This window comes from Thermobia domestica, chromosome 4 (genome assembly GCF_964235325.1).
Source record: "Thermobia domestica chromosome 4, izTheDome1.hap1.1, whole genome shotgun sequence".
Lineage (NCBI taxonomy): Eukaryota > Metazoa > Arthropoda > Insecta > Zygentoma > Lepismatidae > Thermobia > Thermobia domestica.
Genome location: NC_137457.1, coordinates 3,263,239 through 3,280,865, shown reverse-complemented (window position 1 = coordinate 3,280,865; position 17,627 = coordinate 3,263,239). Strand labels below are relative to the sequence as shown.

The following is a 17,627-nucleotide window of genomic DNA, read 5'->3' as shown; positions in this document are numbered from 1 at the left end:
TAATTCTATAAAGTATCCCTTACGATAATCTCTGCTGAAAAGGCTGGCAACGCTGCGCGGCAAGAACATATGTGAAAGAACAGTGGTGAAAAGAGGAATACAAAAAAAAAAAAAAAATACAAGAGGAAACTAAAAAGCAGATCAAGAATACGTACACGCGCGCGCACCACACACACACACACACACATCCATACATACACAGATAATTCCCATATGCGCTATGCATGCCGGGATCCCGGCGCGGCAGTTCTTCTTCTGTATAGAATGGTTGTTTCTGAGTGTGCTTTACTAGTCTGTGAGTTAAGTTTATCCCTGGTACAGCTGAAGAAAATCCTAGGGAACAATACTACAGTTACCGTAAACAAAACAAAACTCGTGCGCGTGTGAACTCAGAAACTATTCATAATACTTTTATATTGAAAAAAAGTGTGTGTTGTTACAGAGCAATTTACAAAAATACTAAAGCAATTTTATAATTTTTTTAAAAAAAAGCAAAAACAAGATATTTTTGGAAGTGCTTTTTTTTTACTATTATTATTGAGTTCCAGTATCAAGATTAATTATATGACCAAGTGTTCCGAACTACCTATCGAAAGTTTCTCAAAATTCGTGATAACACAAAACGAGTTTCACAAGTTTTTTTTATTGAAAAGTGATTAAGTAAAAAGTGTTTCAAGAGTGAATTGACCGTGAATTAATTTGATCAACAATTGTTCTTGGTTAATACGTCTCAACAGTAAATTGCCGAAAAACCGGTACATTTGTAAATCGGCGAGAAATTTTGCCGAAACCGGTACTTTTTATTGTATATCGGCGAAATAATTGCCGAAAGTTTCTTAAGTTCTTTCTTTGCGATCCCTCTGGAGCTTTACTCGACAATGTTGATGCCTTCCCTTCCTGGAGCTGACCCCACTACAGCTGCCGCCGTAGCGTCTTCTGCGGCCGCGATGGGTGATGCCACTGGGATCCAACAGAAAGACACAACATGGACCAAACTGTTTGTTGGGGGTCTCCCGTATCACACCACAGATAAGAGCCTTCGGGATCACTTTGCGGTGTATGGTGAAATTGAAGAGGCAGTTGTTATCACAGATAGACAAACTGGAAAAAGCAGAGGATATGGTTTCGTAAGTATTTTATACTTTTTTTTTTCTTCTGAGTTAAAATTTAAGAGACAGGATAAGAATATCTAGGCTACAAAATCAAAATTTTACGGGTAAAACTGGAAAATTTGAAGAGCAATATACGGAATATATCCAAAAAGTCACTAACAATTCCCAACAGCATAGACAGTTGGCCCAACAGTGGGAAGCCATAGGCTAGCCAACAGACAACATTGGTCCCATCTCGTAATTAGCCGCTTTTCCTTATTATTTGCCGAAGTATCCACTAAAACGAGTTGCAATTCTGGTTGAATGTCAGGCCGTAACTGTTGTATAAATGACGGGAGATTGATGGTTTGCCAACTTAAATCTTTTACAAGTTTGGACCAACTTGTTCAATTTTATTTTTGCAATCAGTAACGGACACATTTCGTAACAGTTTGCGATAATTGGCACATAGCAGTTATAATGACTTTTTCCATTTCTCACTTTGCGTTGCTGTACGTAGAATTTTGCGAAGAATTTGACTAAATGACAGCCCCAAATCTTAGTCATGCTGACTGGCCCCATTTTTATTATTTTCCTTTAAATTTACCTCTTTTTTTTTTTTTTTCAAATTTAACATTCTCCAATTTGACTATAATTTTCAATGAAAAATAATGTTGCCCCCAATAATTCCATGGCCTTAAACCCTCCTGTGGACACCCCTGCGCCTATCAAATGTGCTGCTGCGGTACTCGAATATATACGCCGCCCCCTTTTTTCCAAAATGTACGACTAAAATTCTTGTGAGGCGCTCAGGGCCAATTAAGGGGGGACTTAGGGGGCAATAAGTCCGGGCCTCCACTCTGATCAAAATTTCAACTCACTGTCTAAAAAGAATCATGAAGATACATTCATGATTTTATATATATATATATATATATATATATATATATATATATATGTGTGTGTGTGTGTGTGTGTGTGTGTGTGTGTGTGTGTATCAGTAGGGGCCACATATATTTTTCCAGCCCCTGGCCTTCAGGTGGATTAATCCAGCCCTGGGAGCGCTTATAATCGCAGAGCACGCTTTAAGATAAATAGTAGAAATAGTAGTAGATAACAGTAGATAGTTTTACATTGTTATTTATAAAAAAAACTAGCAGAATGCCCGTTTTTCGAACCCGAAGAGTCACCATCTTCCCTTAGGAGTATTGATCAAGGCTAAATTTGGTTTTAAATGGCAGAAGAAGTGTCACTGTTCATCTCAGCGACCCCGAAAACTATGGATTCGATACTAATATCGGCGTTTTTTTATCACTTTTATATATCTCCCCCTCCTCTAAGCAGGGGCGGATCCAGGGGGGCGATCGGGGCGATCGCCCCCCCCAGAAGAGGCAACATTTTTTATTTTATATATATAAATAAAACTCTCCCCAAAGTTTGGAGTCCTTAAAAGTAGCAGAATGACAACCCACTGCCCCCCCCAGAAGTCAGTCCTGGATCCGCCCCTGCCTCTAAGTTGCATCATCAAAGTGAAACGACAAAAAACATCCCAGGCTCGAACCTCATCTTTGTTGAAAATTTGATCGAGATCGGTCGGGTGGTTCAAGAGTTCAGAAAAATAGTCACTTTCACATTTAGATATGTAGATTGTTGATAATTTTGACAATGTCAAGTTGTATTGTCTATTGTTATAATGTTTTTCAGTTCATAACACAATTTTTTTAAGATTAAGCATAGTATTTTTCAGAATGGATAGAACTATTACCGCAAAGATACCTCTAACAAGTCACTGGTTTCGCTGACAATGACGAGTCGTTAATCTAGTAGTTTCGTGAATTTTCTGTACTGACCTATTAGAGGGGGGGGGGGTATATCTGCATAATAAATTGATTCTCGAAGCAGACAATTTTTTTGCGGGGGAGGAATGGCTGTGTTTGACCAAATATGGTACTAACAATTCTTCAAGTTCGAAGAGGGCTGAAGCAGAAATGGACCAATCTTTAAACTGATAACTGAAAAACAAACATTTTGGACAACTATTGAACATGCCTATATGACGGACGTTCATTGTTTATTTCAAATTTTCGTTAACTTCTGAATAAATTCTTACGGGACTTCTTTAAAATCAAAATTTGTACTCCACATTTTGAGAAAATATTGTAATATAGTCACATTTTGTGTAATATGTATGTTGGAATCGTATAACTTTGTAGACATAGTGGTTATTATTGGACTTCCAAACTACGATATACAAAAGTATGGAAAAGCTTATAGAGCGGATATGTCCGTCCGTTTGCTGACAGATCAGAGCAAAAAGAGTAATATATAGCTAGAAAAGTTCCTTTGGTACGGATTTAGGGCCTCAAGAATAACCCTTAACCTACGGAACTTAGGCCCGTAGCCAGCCCAAAAATGTAGGGGAGCGGTAGAATTTAGGGGGGCCCGACCCAACCATGTTATAGTTCGTCACCATATTATAGTTCATTTGCATGCCTACCGTGAAAATTTTAGGGGGGCCGCCCCCTAGACCCCCGTAAATACGGGCCTGATGGGACTCAAACGGGAAGTGGAAAAAACTACGTTTTCCGGTTTTAACACGATCATGATAAAAGATAAACTGTAAGATTAAGAAATGTTTCTTTTGAATGAGTTCAGTAACAAAGTAACAAGTTCCACATCCAACATTTTTTATTCAATTCGAAAACCGGAAGTGGTAGAAATATTAGAAATATACTGCCAGTTCCGAGTTCAACACAGATCACAGACAACAACAACGATAACAGAGGGCAGCTAGTTTCAATCTTGATCACCACTCAGCAGAAATGGTATTAGGAAGCAAAATAGCATTGTTTTTTTGGAAAATATGAATGTAGAATTTTAAAACTAGGTTTCATTTCAGCTCTTATTACCCTTTTGAAACCGGAAGTGGTTGAAATCTTCTATAAATTCCAGTTTTTGGATTGATTCTCATAGACAGATGCTGTAAAATATGGCGAGACACGTTTAACGATATTAAAAATTTCGTTACTGAATTATTTATGTCTCTGTGTGTGTGTGCCTGTGTTATTTGTTGATTTTTAAATTTTGAGCTCTCCATTCAATGTAATTTTTGGCGTCACTCTTACCGTTCCCGAAATATTGTCCAAAAAAGTTCCGATTTCTTCAGATTTAAGAAGCCATATCTCGGGAACCGTAAGTCATAGAAGATGATGATATTCGCGTTGATCAATAAAAATATTGATTGAATACGAATACCAGTTATCGATTCAATAATTATTACGTCATTAGTTTTTGATTTTGATTCACTAATTATTACGTCATTAGTTATATTGTATTTAGTCAAATAAGTTTAATATACAATTTCGTATAAATTTCGAAAAAATAATTCTTTTTAAGTTCGTTCTAGCAATGCTCTTCTAGTATTCTTAACTGGTTTTAATATGAATTCACGTTTCCAAGAAACAGATTCGATCTTCGAATTGGTTTAATCTCTCTGGCCTTATCCTCTCTCGCCTGGTGCCTTATCAGCCAAGATAAGAATTTTGCCTGGTTTAATCCTATCTTGCTTCACGGTTTACGAGCCAAGATAAGAATTTCCGCCTGGGTTTAGTCCCATCTTGTTTAACGGCTTATCAGCCGAGATAAGAATTTCCGCGTGATTTTAGTCCCATCTTGCCTAACGGCTTATCAGCCGAGATAAGAATTTCCGCGTGGTTTTAGTCCCTTTTTGCCTAACGGCTTATCAGCCCAGATAAGAATTTCCGCCTTGTTTAGTCCCATCTTGCCTAGGCTTAGCTATCAGGATAGGAATTTCCGAATGGTTTAGTTCCATCTCGCCTAACGGTTTTCCAGTCAAGATAAGAAGTTCCGTCATTTTAGGCGAGATGGGAATTACTATCTTGCCCAAAATGGTGATAAGGGAATTTTAATGACCGTGAATACTAATAAATTGTGAAATCATGAACACATTTGAGAACGCCTACACTACTTATTATTTCTATTAGAGGTCATACACAGGAAAATCAATACCCCAGTTTCAATATTGCTAGTTCCTGTCAACTACGCTATGAATATGAAAGAATGAATTCTAAAATTTAACTTATTACAGCTGGTTTTGAGAAAATCTAACTCTTATTTGATATTCAGTTTGTGGTGTGTTATCCTTTTACGTGGAGAAAGAGCTGGGAATCGAAATAACCATTCTGTAGAATTTCATCAAGGTCTTAAAAGTAGGTTATTAGACATGTTTATCTATATATCAGTGGATAAACGGAGAACTAAATAACTGACGAAAAGACGTACATAGTGCCTACATCAAAAATTACTTTTTCAGCATGTATAGGCTATGACATTGTAAATTGGTCGATATATCGAATTCGATTTTGTTCACTGTCATCTCTCCTATTCTCGCTGAGAAGGAACAAAGTAGAAAATTTGTAATATGATGATTGAAATGAGATCTAACAAATCTTCCAACTTATAATGGAAAGAATGGACAAACCATTCAAGACGTTTCTCTGCCTTGTAGGACGGACCAACTCTGTAGCTAGGTTTTCGGTACTTTACATGGAATTTTGTATGTGCTTTGCGGTACATTGCAAGAGCAAATGATATTATTATTATTATTATTATTATTATTATTATTATTATTATTATTATTATTATTATTATTATTATTATTTTTACTGGGGATATTCATCTCCTTCACTTTACCAATATCACAATATTTCATAAAAGTTGTAACAATTTTTAAAATTTCGCGGTATTTATTACCGATAAAAAGGGAGCCCGGGTGGCTCAGTGGTAGAGCGTTCATCTCTGGTACTTGGGGTCCCGGGTTCGATCGCAGCCCACGCAAAATGAACTTTGTGGTGGGCAAACACAGTGTGCGTGGGTTTCCTCGGGGTTCTCCCGTTTCCTCCCACTTTCTTCATTCCACCATTTCATTCATTTCTCATAATCACCGTCTCCATTAGCCTAACTGGCATAAGCGTGGGACGTTAAACTCAAAAATTTCATTTCATTTCAAGAAGCAAGCCGTAAGAGGTTACTTTGAAGACTAAGAAATCTTATTGTGTAGAAATGTCTCTGAAGAATCTGCAACCACCAATGAAATGATGTGGATTGAAGATAATCGAATTGATTGATTGCTGGATTTTAAGTTTGTAGCACCGAGACTACTAGGATTCGGTTTATTAGAACCTCACTACATGATCTTGGGAAAATTTTTAAAATTATTTCTCGAAGTTGTATGGGAAGTCAAGGTAAAAATTAACTGAAACACTATTGGAATAAGAAAAAACATTTTTTTAAAGGATACAATTCTATGACTTATTAAAAAAAAAGAAAAAAAGTTTAACCTTGCTCAGCAGGGGTGGGTGTCTCAAGGTCAAAATCTTGAGCAACGTATCGGTTTTTATTTTGGAGATAAGGCATATCACTAGTAGAATGAAAAAATGGACAACCCTAAGTAACGGAAATCATGCTCACTTCTAAAAAAAAAAAAAAAAAAAAAAAAGTAACTAGATATGCAATAATTTCAAATTTGAAGCTTAGCGATCGATCTTTATTGGTTATTCATACAAGTTTTTAGTGCATCGATTGTTTTCGTGAACGAACACGACATGCAAATAGTTGGATTTTGCCATATTAGCGAAAAGCATAATGACTTTGAAAAATTGTGTTCGCAGAACAAAACAAAAAGGGCTTCGCCATATTTCCAATGCTGAAAATTCTATTTTCCATTGCTTACAATGAGGATTCGCACACCAAATGCTTTTACAAGGTTAAGTCTATTTGCATACCGTTTTTCGGTGATTATTCCGCCATGGTACATCCGATCGGGATATGCACCCCTTACTACACTCAGCGCAAATCACGTTGTCTTTTGTTAAGAATCTTCATCCCGGCGAAATTAAAATACCGCTAACTTTACAGTAATTATGTGATATCTTCAAATAGATAAAAGATAATTGAAATATGGAACAAGAGCGCCCTAGACAATATTATTTTGTGTGAGGTACCGTTATCACAAGTCACTTAGTGGCTTTATGTTTTTTAGCTGTTTAGAAACGCGAAAATAAATGCCGATTTTCAAAATGGTTCGAAATCAAAAGCAGATAAGTGGAGTCGTGATAACGGTTTCTCATGTAAAATGATATTGTCTAGGGCGCTCTTGTTCCACATTTCAATTATTTTTTATCTATTTGAAAATATCACATAATTACTGTAAAATTAGCGGTATTTTAATTTCGCCGGGATGAAGACTCTTAAGAACGGTTCCGGCATCTCGAAGGAGTATTTTGATAAACGAACGCCTAAGTTTCGCTCCAATAACAGTTGACCTTTGTTTGATAGTTGATGATTTGAAAACATCAAATCTCGGAGGCTTAGGTGCGCAGATCATGTATCCAGAAAGGAAGAAAGTTTCAAACGCTTTCAAAGTTTTAACTGGAAGTCCAATTGGAAAATAACCATTAGCAAGACCTAGGCGCAGAGAGGAGGACAATATTAAGATGGATCTCTCAGAAATAGGAATACAAGGTAGAAGCTGGATCCAATTGGCTAAGGATAGAAGTAAATGGAGAGCTTTTGTGGACGCGGCATTGAAACTCCGTGCTCCATAGGCCATAGGACATTTTGAAACTCTGATAGCCTTTCAGAGTTATAAGGATTCAATACTGAAACTAGATATTGTTAAATTCGTCACTTCCGGTTTCAGGAGAGGAATAAATATCCAAATGGAACCTGTTCTTGAGACTAGATATCTTTTTTTTTAAAAAAAATATCGCTCTCACTCTGCCATCTGTCGACAGATAGACGAATTGACGTAGTCACGGTGGAAGATTTTCCATATTTATGCAAAGTATAATTTGGGAATATCGTTCACGAGTCCAGGCTTAAAACCACGGACAACTCATTGGTGGTTTAGAGAGAGAAAGAGAGAGAAACTGCGATACGCAGCTTTTTCTTTTTTAATTTATTGGATTTCTAAGCAGTACAGTATGTGCGTAAATATTGTGTGTGTCACTAAGGACGTATGCAAAAATTAATTGCGGGGTGTCCAAACTAAATATGAGAATAAATTATCTTAAAATTTGTAAAATTACGTCTAAAAATGTACTAAATTTACAAAAAAGTTGAAATTTTGGGGGTAAAGGGGGCCCCAGACACCCAGAACTCATCTTGTGCTTACGTTCCTGTGTTGCACCGTTGAGAAAACACAAACAAGAATCTGCTAGTTAACAGCTGTATTTTGCTACACATACATACAATACATATGTAAATAAAGGACAATTTCTTACTGGAAAATAAGAAATATTTTCAACTATTATTAGCAGCGAACGATATAGTTTTTAGTAGTCCCATAAAATTTAGTTTTTCTCAAAAATCACGCATGAGAATTTACCCTTAAGCATGTCATTTTGTTTAGCTAAATGAGATCTATATATTTGGTATTTGTCTCATCTTTGGACAATTCTTTTTACGTTAAACGTTAAGAATATTGTAAAATTTAATGAAACACCATCTGTTTCAACACCGAGGCTATGAGAGACGGATCTTACTGTTTAGTAAGATCCGAACCACTATCCAACCTGGAATCGAACTCAGGACCACGTACAGAAAGTATATGCAAATGTTCTCTATTAGTTCTAAATGTTTGGATTATAGATATATATCAATTAAGTATTATGTGTATTGCGACTAGTGGCGCAAATGTAGGGTTGTCAAAGAGACAGAATTCTTCCAAAGAAACAGATACAGTTTTCAAGAAAAGACATTACTTTCATGATATATTTTGGAGACAAGACAGCCTCAACTCCTGTGCCGCAGACTATAATGATTTCAAAGCGTGATTCGGGAACAAATCTCCCTCTCCCAAACCATATCTTTATTCGCTTTTTAGTTTAACTTCCTACGATCATGCATCGAAGCGAAAGGAGAAGGTGATCGTGAGATAAATGATGATAATACTGGAATGAAGAAACTGGGAGAAAACAGAAAAACCCATGCGCACGATGTTTGTCCAGAAGACAATCCACTTGGCGGGAGCTGGGATCGAATGAGGGACCTTACATGCCACAGATGGGCGTCCTCCCACAGAGCCACTGTAGCCCCTACACCCCCGTAAATGTTCAATGTGTGTTACTAGTACTCTTGCAGTATTACTTTTCACCTCCAACATATTAAAACTATCTTCAGGAAGATTAGCTTCTCAAATCATTAAAAGTTTGTTTAAAGGGATTAACTTCTCACATCATTAAAAGTGCCTTAAGGGGAATTAGCTTTTCAAATCATTAAAAGTACCTTCAAGAGAATTAGCTTCTTAAATCATTAAAAGTGCCTTCAGGATAATTAGCTTCTCAAATCATTAAAAGTGCCTTCAGAAGAATTAGCTTCTCAAATCATTAAAAGTGCCTAAAGGGGAACTAGCTTCTCAAATCATTAAAAGTGCCTTCAGGAGAATTAGCTTCTCTAATCATTAAAAGTGCCTAAAAGGGAATTAGCTTCTCAAATCATTAAAAGTGTCTCAAGTGGGATTAGCTTCACAAATCTTTAAAAGTGCGTTAAGAGGGATTACTTTATGAAATCATTAAAAGTGCCTTAAAGGAGATTAGTTTCTCAAATCATTAAAAATGCCTTAAGGAAATTAGCTTCTGAAATCATTAAAAATTCTTTCAGAGGGAATACGAGTAGTTTCTCAAATCATTAAAAGTGCCTTAAAGGAGTTTAGCTTCTCGAATCATTAAAAATGACTTAAGGGAGGATAGCTTCTCAAATCACCACTGCTCGCAAGTAATTTTGGGCGCAAGATGGGCAGTTACATCTCTTCACAACTTTCAAGCGATAGTCACACTTTCGTGCCTAAAAAATGAAATCAAATCCATATATACGTTGTTAGAGTTAAACTGAAAGTACGAAATGATGAAATTTAAACCATGCAGGAAAATTCGTTCCGGCGCATCTCTCAAAATACACATTTTAATGGACATATTGCTGAACCACATAAATGTCACACTGAGAGAGAAACACATGTCAGCAATACGTGTCCCATATTGATAAGGCAGTCACGCTTAAGGTGCAAATATCTGCCATGTATCCTTGCAACTGGTGATATAGACAACAAGTAGGTTTAAAGATATGTTTCTGTTCGGCTTGCCTCACAATTCAGCAAATAAAATACTTTGTTGAAGAAACGTTTCTGAGTCATACATCAGACTGAACTCAGCACACAAGAGAATTTCAGAAAAATGAAAATAAAATCTTTTATTTTAACGTCCCACGATTATGTCCTTGGGCTAAGGGAGACGGATGATTAAGGGAAGTTAATGATGATGTAAGAATTTGTAGAATGAGAAAGTTGGAGGAAACGAGAGTATCCCGAGAAAACCTATGGGCACAATGTTGTCTAGCACAAAGTTATTTCGCCAGGGATTGAATCAAGAACCCCACGCACCAGAGGTAAGCGCTCTACCAGTGAGCCACCGTGCCATCGTGCCCAAGGGCGGATCCAAGGGGGACTATAGGGGCTATAGCCCCCCCCCCCCTTGACCCTCAGGTATACACTGGATAAAATGGACTTCAATCCTGTTTTACACTGGATAAAGCGGAAAACTATGGTTTAGCCCCTCCCTTGATCCTATCCTGGATCCGCCACTGATCGTGCCCCTCGCCACCAGTAGAGAGAAAGACGGAATATATTCTTGGGACGCTTAACTGATTGCAGAATACCCCTTCTCGCTATCTATTACCGGTCTTGCGCTATAGATACCAATGTTAGAACCAGAAATGGTTGATTTTTGCAACTTCTGGTTTGAATAGAAAGTGAAAAGAGGAGATGATACTTATTTTTAGAGCGCTAAATGGATTTTTAAAAACATTTCACGCTTACCCTTATGGTTTTTCCTCTATGTAGATCAATATTCAAATTCGACTTCTACCACTTTCGGTTTTAATAGAGACTTAAGACGCCTCACCCCGACGAAATTAAAATACCGTTAATTTTACAGTAATTGTGTGATATCTTCAAATAGATAAAAGATAATTGAAATGTGGAACAAGAGCACCCTAGACAATATTGTTTTGCGTGATGTACCGTTATCACAAGTCACCTAGTGGCTTTCCGTTTTCAGCCGTTTAGAAACGCGAAAATAAATGCCGATTTTCAAAATGGCTGGAAATCGAAAGCAGATAAGTGAGTCGTGATAACGGTATCTCATGTAAAATGATATTGTCTAGGGCACTCTTGCTCCACATTTCGTTTATCTTTTATCTATTTGAAGATATCACACAACTACTATAAAATTAGCGGTATTTTAATTTCGCCGGGATGAAGCCTCTTAAGAATGGAGATTGAAATATATCCTTGAGATGATTAATCATTTGCAGGAAACAGCTTCTCGCTATCTATTACCATTTTTCCTCTTTAGTGATCAACGTTAAAACCGGAAATGGTTGGTTTGTACCACTTCCGGTTTGAATATCACAACGAAAAACGAACTCGGTTTCTAACTTCTAACTCTGTACACCCTGGCCAAAATTGATGGTGATACATTAAATAGTATTGAGATTTTGTGCAGGCCTGTAGCCAGCCCGAAAATGTAGGGGGTGGTGGTTGAAGTTAGGGGGGCCCGATGTAACCATATTATAGTTCATTTGCCAGTCTTTACCGTGAAAATTTTAGGGGGGCAGCCAAAATTTAGCCTCCCCCCTAGACCCCCTTGGATACGGGTCTGATTTAGTGTCTCCCGGACAGACAGAGTAAATATACGGATGAAACTGCTTAATAAATTAGAGCTACGGAAGCCAGTAATTACTTTCTAAACATTTATTTAAATATATTCAATCATTATGAAATGAACAATTTCCTGTGTACCATTTTTAAAACTCTATCCTTAAAAATAAAATAAAATAATTACAGTACCGGTATCATATAAGACTAAGTAAGCTTAAATAATCTGTATCAATCTGCATTTTACTAACTACTCCATACGACCGAATTGTCCGCGGCCACCAATCTGTGTGTGTGGAAGCAGCCCCTGCAGAGAGTTATATAATAAATACCAGATGAAGTTCTCCTCGCACAGAAGAGCAGCTGCTGATGTTCATTTTTTTTTATATCGTCGCCCGTATTTACCAATGGTGCTCATAACAATAACATTCACGGGGAACTACGCAAGTAACGATATCTACTGTCAAAACTATTTTTTTTAATTATTTGGATGTATTCACTACCTTTCCCTTACTAAATTTCGAGGCCAGAAACAGTGAGAGCAATTTTTAACATGTTTGAGTATTCACGCCATATTTGTCTTTTAGGCCATTCATTTATATGAGGATTAATTTTTCTGTTTCTTTGAAATGTACTCTGATTTTAATGCTTTGATTATATATATCATACGTCTATTGCTGTTAGATTTTTTTATCGTTCATGCATTGCGAAACAGGTTACATGTGTTTTGAGAAGGAACATCATCAGATTGGTGAGGGTCATGACGTCATCTATTTAGCCTTCAACAGTACAACCGAAAAGGCTTATTTTATTCTTTGGCAAATACTGTCTAAAAGGCTTTATGGAATCCAAGAACACATTTGTATGTCGTCGACATGGACATCAGAGAGAGACTACACGTGTTATGGCTTCTCTCCATTTTATCATTGTTTACTGAAAGATAAAAGGCACTGGTCTTCAGTTTAAAATCCACTTTTCCTCGAATTTCCCTTTTAGGTATATGGCACGAACATGGGAATGGTACTCTTTGAAAGTTTGCTGTATTCTGAAGAGAATGATGTAGGAGCCGAAGTCCTAGGACAAATAGTGATGATGTAGTACCTGCTTGACTGAAAGTCTAAAATTTACCTTAAAAATCCCCAAATCCCGAAAAGGTTCACTTTAGTTAAATGTAGCTTGCTTTTTCAAAATGAATTTACGTTTATGTAGATGTAATATTACTTAAATTAAAAATCATTAAAAAATAAAATAAGAAACAGTGTCACAGTATACACAATATGAAAATTAAAGCTTCAATTCTTGCATTTTTCCTTCACCTGCCATTGCTCTACTCAAAAACATTAGCAAGATAAGCAAACATTTGAAAATGGAAAATATTTAAGTTTCTTAGATTAGGATGTTTTCAGCACTAGAATTCACGAGCAGACTGGTATTTTGCATCCTGAATATTATACTAATCTGCTAATCTCAATAGCGTTGCGGTTAGTCTATCAAGCAAGGATGATATTCGTGATTATCCTCATAGAAGTAGAGGAAGTATGCATAATTAGGAATGAGGGGTAAAATGGGAACGTGCAAAATAACTCATTTCCTAATACGGTAAATTGTAAAACAAACAAAAAATCAGAGAGCTTAGTAAATTTGCCCTTTTATCTTTGTAATCTGTAAACATTGGAAGAGTCTTGAATTTTACAAAATACAAAAAGTAGTGAAGAAATTTAGTGATGGAGTCACTTGAAGTCCACTGTACCAATATATATATATATATATATATATATATATATATATATATATATATATATATATATATATATATATATGTGTGTGTGTGTGTGTGTGTGTGTGCTGCAAACTATTGTTTAGCCCCTCCCTTGATCATATCCTGGATCCGGCACTGTGTGTAAGTGCACACTATCTAAAGTGAGAAGCTAGCAGTGGAAAGAAAAACACTTTCCAAAATTTTCCACTGTCATGTTTCCGTTTGGAACTTAAAAGAAGGCAAAGTTCTGCAAAAGCAATAGTTTAAATGAATTTTCTGAAGGTTGAAGGAAAAGGATTCACCGACCGAGACAGACATTTAACATTTCCAGGGCAATTCTTCATTCACACTATATACTGTATGCCTAAAGACATCTCTCTCTCTCTCTCTCTCTCTCTCTCTCTATCTATCTATCTATCTATCTATCTATCTATCTATATATATATATATATATATATATATATATATATATATATAGATATATATATATATATCAGTGGCGTATTTAGGGGAATGGGTTCCGGGCTTAAGCCCCCCCCGAAAGTTAGCAGAGCCCCTCCCGAAACAAAATCGTAAATACGCCACTGATATATATATATATATATATATATATATATATATATATAACGAAATGAAATCTTTATTATATTTAATTAATTTAAAGTTAGGGACCTCACATATTAAAGCAGTATCCGATAAACGATTACATTTAGTTTTTATTTTTAAAAATTGAATTCATTTTTTTTTTAATGGAGTAAAAGAGAACATAGTGAATCGGTAAGTAGGAATATTATTGAGGTAAACAGAAGAATGGAATAGAAGGGAACACCAGCATCTAACATTATATAACATTATATTAATAATTATTAATAACCAAAAGGGTAAAAGGAAATTTCACTGACTATATATTTCATACGTGTGTAACTCCTAGCGTATTTTAAGACGCTAAAATAAAGGTGCAGAAAGACAGCAACATCCTCATTCTGTGGAAAAAATTATGTATTGGAGCATAAATTCTGTACACACATTTACAAAAGGAGGCGACAATGTTTTCAATAGGAGGCAAGAAGAGCTTTCCAAAAATCAGGACGAAACTCGAAAGCATTTCTTCGAGAATCGAGACGAGAGGAGACTCCGACAAATTTTGCGAGACGAGACAACAATCCCTATTCTCGTCTCGTCTCGTGTTCTCGTGTGAACACGACGGACGAGAAATAAGTAGACGAGAATTATGAAAAATAAGTATTCTCGTCCTATTATCGCGTCCAAGATTCAGATTCGCAGGTTTACATATCTTTGTACCCGAAATAGTGTCAGCCAGTGTTAGATAAATTCTTCTTAGGGTGGCTATTATTTTTGTTCCGTGTGTTTGTTTCTTCGTAAAATGAGACAGTTAACGAATATCGACAAAAAGACTTTGAATGTAAAATACCCAATAAAATAGAGAACATCTAAAAGACATATTTTCCTTAATACAAACAGCAGATATTCATTCCTGGCTTTTATTGTGAAGAAAGGAGAAAAATGTCTTTTCAATTCCCTCTTAATATTTACAATATTCGTCTTTTCAGTGCGACAATTCATCTGAGAAATATCTTCTATCGTTTCTCTGCTTAGTTCAACTCTCATAATAGAGAGCGTACATAGGTTACTGTATGCAGTACACTTCCCCTCCCTCTTTCCATCTCCTCCACACCTCGCTGTTGTCAATAAACACCATTCGGAATGGCCTGTCGCTTCCAAATTGCTTCGTATCGATCTAAGAAAGGAAATTAGGGACAATTTTCTTTCGCTTTTATTTGACGCCAAACCCAGACTGGTTAGCTTCTAACGGAAATTCACAATATTATCTTAACTTACTTATATGTGGTGTTCAGCTTTCAAAACTGAAAAATAAGTAATCGAAGTATTATTATTATTATTATTATTATTATTATTATTATTATTATTATTATTATTATTATTATTATTATTATTATTATTATTATTATTATTATTATTATACATCCAAACTATCTTGAGAATAAATATCGGAAATCTTATACAACGGAAATAAAAATGAAAAAGAGAAATATATCAGTTAACGCCCCATGATTCTTTACAAACTTACTTCGCCAGGGATGAGTTGAGTTGATTTTGAGTTTAACCTCTCTTTCAGCAGCGAGGCTATATAAGACGCGGACCTACTAATTAACATAAAATCCGCACTACATAGCTCCTGCCGAGGATCGAGCCCGGATTTCCCACTCCAAAAATGCGTACGCTAACCACTTAGCTACGAAGGAGCTCTAACCAGAGATCAAACCAGAAACCTCATGAACCAGAGATAAGCACTCTGCGACTGAACCACTGTGTTCCCGTCTTATAGAACGGCTCGGCCTGTCTGTCTGTAAACAGGTATCAGAGCAAAACAGATAAGAGATATCCAGAAGCGATCTTATTTTTTTTTTTCGAATCGATTCGGCGCCCCAAGAATAGGTTCAATCTCCTTCTTTAATCATCTATTCGAAAAGGGACTGGTAGCAATTAACAATTTCCGGTTTCAAAGATTATTACCATAGAAGAAAAATGGTCAGAGATAGTGACTTTTTTTTTTTGGTTTTTTTTTTTAATCGATTCATCGTCTCAAGAAAAGATATTATTTTCATTTGAGAACAAGATCCTGAGACGAATATTCAGACTTAAGAGGAGTGAGACTGGGGAAAACTTCATGACGAGGAACTGCAGAATTGATACCGTTTATCAAATATCGTTAGGGTCATCAAACCTAGGAGGGTCATGTTGTCAGAATAAGTTTATTTTACCTGATTTTGAGTTTAACGTCCCGTTCAACAGCAAGGCTATATGAGACTTGGACCTACTGAATGAATTCAATGTTTCAATGGTAGGTTCCATCCACTCCGTTAATCTTCTATTGATACTGAAACTGGTAAAATTAAGAATTTACTGTTTCAAGACTTATTGGTATAGTTAAAAAGACAGTAATAGATAGCGACTAGCAGTTGATATACTGTATATATAATAATAATCCTGACACCAAATTAAGACAAAAAGTATAGAACCAATATGGGTGCACAAATGCTTCCTTTCGGAGTTATTGGCTGCCAAAAACACGAAAAAAAAATGAAATTTAAAGGACCGTAGCTTCAGTACTATGGGACCTAACGTAATCGGGTCAAGACTTCACTTAGGAACTAATATGTGCGCTATCCAAAAATACATGTTTCAAATCCTAAGGTACTTCTTTAGCAGTTTTTATAGAGGCTATTTTGTTACTTCCATATAATCTGAAGTACTCACCAACTACCCTTATAAAAATTGTTGTGGAAGTACCGCAGGATTCTGAAACTTGGATATTTGGATAGGACACATACTAGTTTCTAAGTGAAGTCTTGACACGACTACGGTAGGTCCCATAGTTTTGGAGGTATGGTCTTTTAAAGTTAATTTTTTAAAAGTTTTTGGCGGTGAATAACTCCGAAAGGAAGTATTTGTGCACCCAGGTTGGTCTATACTTTTTGTCTTATCTTGGTGTCAGGAATCGTCTCCCAAACGTTGTCGATGTTGTTCTGAAACACCCTGTAGATATATGGATTCAGTATCGTAAGAATATTTCCCTCTTTGACTTTATTTCTCTATAGAAGCCGGAAATAGTAGATCAAGTACCACTTCCGGTTTTAATATTAACCACCTTAGAGCAAAATCAGAAAGAAGCCGTGAGTAATAGCTTCTTTATATGGATTCAGAGTTCAAGGAACAGACCCTTTGATGTTATCGCGCTATTTGAACCAGAAGCTATATATATATATATACTACTTCTATTCAGTCCATGTACTGAATTCACATACTTTGGAAGTCTCAGATTGTTTCAAAGTGTGAAACGAAACTGTAGTTTGTATTGCTATCATCAGTTTGGTGCCGTATCCTTGTCTTTCACGCTGCAATCATGAATTTCAGTTAACATTTCATAAATTATTTATTGCCCAACTAGAGTAATTCTACATCAAAAATAACCTTAAAAACGGATTAGGATTATGGAGGATGA

At 36.1% G+C, this 17,627-nt stretch overlaps 1 protein-coding gene across 4 annotated transcripts in view; it reads left to right on the top strand.

Annotated features, from left to right (window-relative positions):
* Positions 1–240: 240 nt before the first annotated feature.
* Positions 241–17,627, top strand: part of LOC145683664 (RNA-binding protein 38-like) — a 300,719-nt gene continuing 283,332 nt past the window's right edge. For all 4 annotated transcript variants that reach the window (XM_081755011.1, XM_081755009.1, XM_081755010.1 and 1 more), the window contains exon 1: positions 241–1,127. In XM_081755011.1, coding sequence (XP_081611137.1) covers positions 879–1,127 — 249 coding nt within the window. In that variant the 5' untranslated portion in view covers positions 241–878. The remainder of the gene's footprint in view (positions 1,128–17,627) is intronic.